The sequence below is a fragment of the Oncorhynchus kisutch genome, linkage group LG26 (assembly GCF_002021735.2).
Source record: "Oncorhynchus kisutch isolate 150728-3 linkage group LG26, Okis_V2, whole genome shotgun sequence".
Lineage (NCBI taxonomy): Eukaryota > Metazoa > Chordata > Actinopteri > Salmoniformes > Salmonidae > Oncorhynchus > Oncorhynchus kisutch.
Window position 1 is genome coordinate 47,279,888 of NC_034199.2, and position 1,517 is coordinate 47,281,404.

At 45.2% G+C, this 1,517-nt stretch overlaps 1 protein-coding gene across 4 annotated transcripts in view; it reads right to left on the minus strand.

Moving 5' to 3' along the window:
• The window catches only part of LOC109875775 (myc box-dependent-interacting protein 1), a 40,294-nt gene that overhangs the window by 19,960 nt on the left and 18,817 nt on the right, over positions 1–1,517 (minus strand). For all 4 annotated transcript variants that reach the window (XM_031805410.1, XM_031805408.1, XM_031805411.1 and 1 more), the window contains exon 11: positions 1,159–1,240. In XM_031805410.1, the coding sequence (XP_031661270.1) occupies positions 1,159–1,240 (82 nt within the window). The remainder of the gene's footprint in view (positions 1–1,158; positions 1,241–1,517) is intronic.

Genomic DNA, 1,517 nt, shown 5'->3' on the forward strand with positions numbered 1-1,517 from the left:
ACCCCCAAAACCAATTCTTTCTTTGGCCGCCTCTCCTTCCAGTTCTCTGCTGCCAATGACTGGAACGAACTACAAAAATCTCTGAAACTGGAAACACTTATCTCCCTCACTAGCTTTAAGCACCAACTGTCAGAGCAGCTCACAGATTACTGCACCTGTACATAGCCCACCTATAATTTAGCCCAAACAACTACCTCTTTCCCAACTGTATTTAATTTTTATTTATTTATTTATTTTGCTCCTTTGCACCCCATTATTTTTTTATTTCTACTTTGCACATTCTTCCATTGCAAAACTACCATTCCAGTATTTTACTTGCTATATTGTATTTACTTTGCCATCATGGCCTTTTTTGCCTTTACCTCCCTTCTCACCTCATTTGCTCACATTGTATATAGACTTGTTTATACTGCATTATTGACTGTATGTTTGTTTTTACTCCATGTGTAACTCTGTGTCGTTTTATCTGTCGAACTGCTTTGCTTTATCTTGGCCAGGTCGCAATTGTAAATGAGAACTTGTTCTCAACTTGCCTACCTGGTTAAATAAAGGTAAAATAAATAAATAAATAAATAAAATAGACTATTACAGTAGACTACATACTACAGTCTGAGCTGAGCACCACATAGACTATTACAGTAGACTACAACCTACAGTCTGAGCTGAGCACCACATAGACTATTACAGTAGACTACAACCTACAGTCTGAGCTGAGCACCACATAGACTATTACAGTCCATTCATCTGAACATCGGCATGTCAGCAACAATCATTGTTGTTTCCTGCACAAAGTTTAATAGAGAAAATTAAATAATTGAGAATATGTGTGTGTGTGTGTGTGTCTGTCTGTCTGTGTGTGTCTGTGTGTGTGTGTCTGTGTCAGTGTGTGTGTGTGTCTGTGTGTGTGTCTGTGTGTGTCTGTGTGTGTGTCTGTGTATTTGTGTGTGTCTGTGTGTCTGTGTGTCTGTGTGTGTATGTGTTTGTGTGTGTCTGTGTGTCTGCGTGTCTGTGTGTCTGTCTGTGTGTGTGTGTGTGTCTGTGTGTGTGTGTCCATGTGTCTGTGTGTGTGTGTGTGTGTGTGTGTGTGTGTGTGTGTGTGTGTGTGTGTGTGTGTGTGTGTGTGTGTGTGTGTGTGTGTGTGTGTGTGTACTACAGTACCTTAGAGGGGGACTTAGGGATGGGTGGTGGTCCGCCTGGACTCAGAGTGTGATTGGCTGGATCTGCTCCTCTGGGGAGCTCACTAGAGAAGAGAGGGAAGTAGACAGAGAGAGAGAGAGGGGAGAGAGAGGGGGGAAGACAGAGAGAGTGGGGAAGAGAGAGAGGGGGTAGGAGAGAGAGGGGGGAGAGAGGGGGGAAGACAGAGAGAGGGGGAAGACAGAGAGAGGGGAGAAAGAGGCGGAGAGAGAGAGGGGGGAGAGAGGGGGGAAGACAGAGAGAGGGCGAAGAGAGAGAGAGGGGGAGAGAGAGAGGGGGAGAGAGGGGGGAAGAGAGAGAGAGAGGGGAGAGAGAGAGGGGGG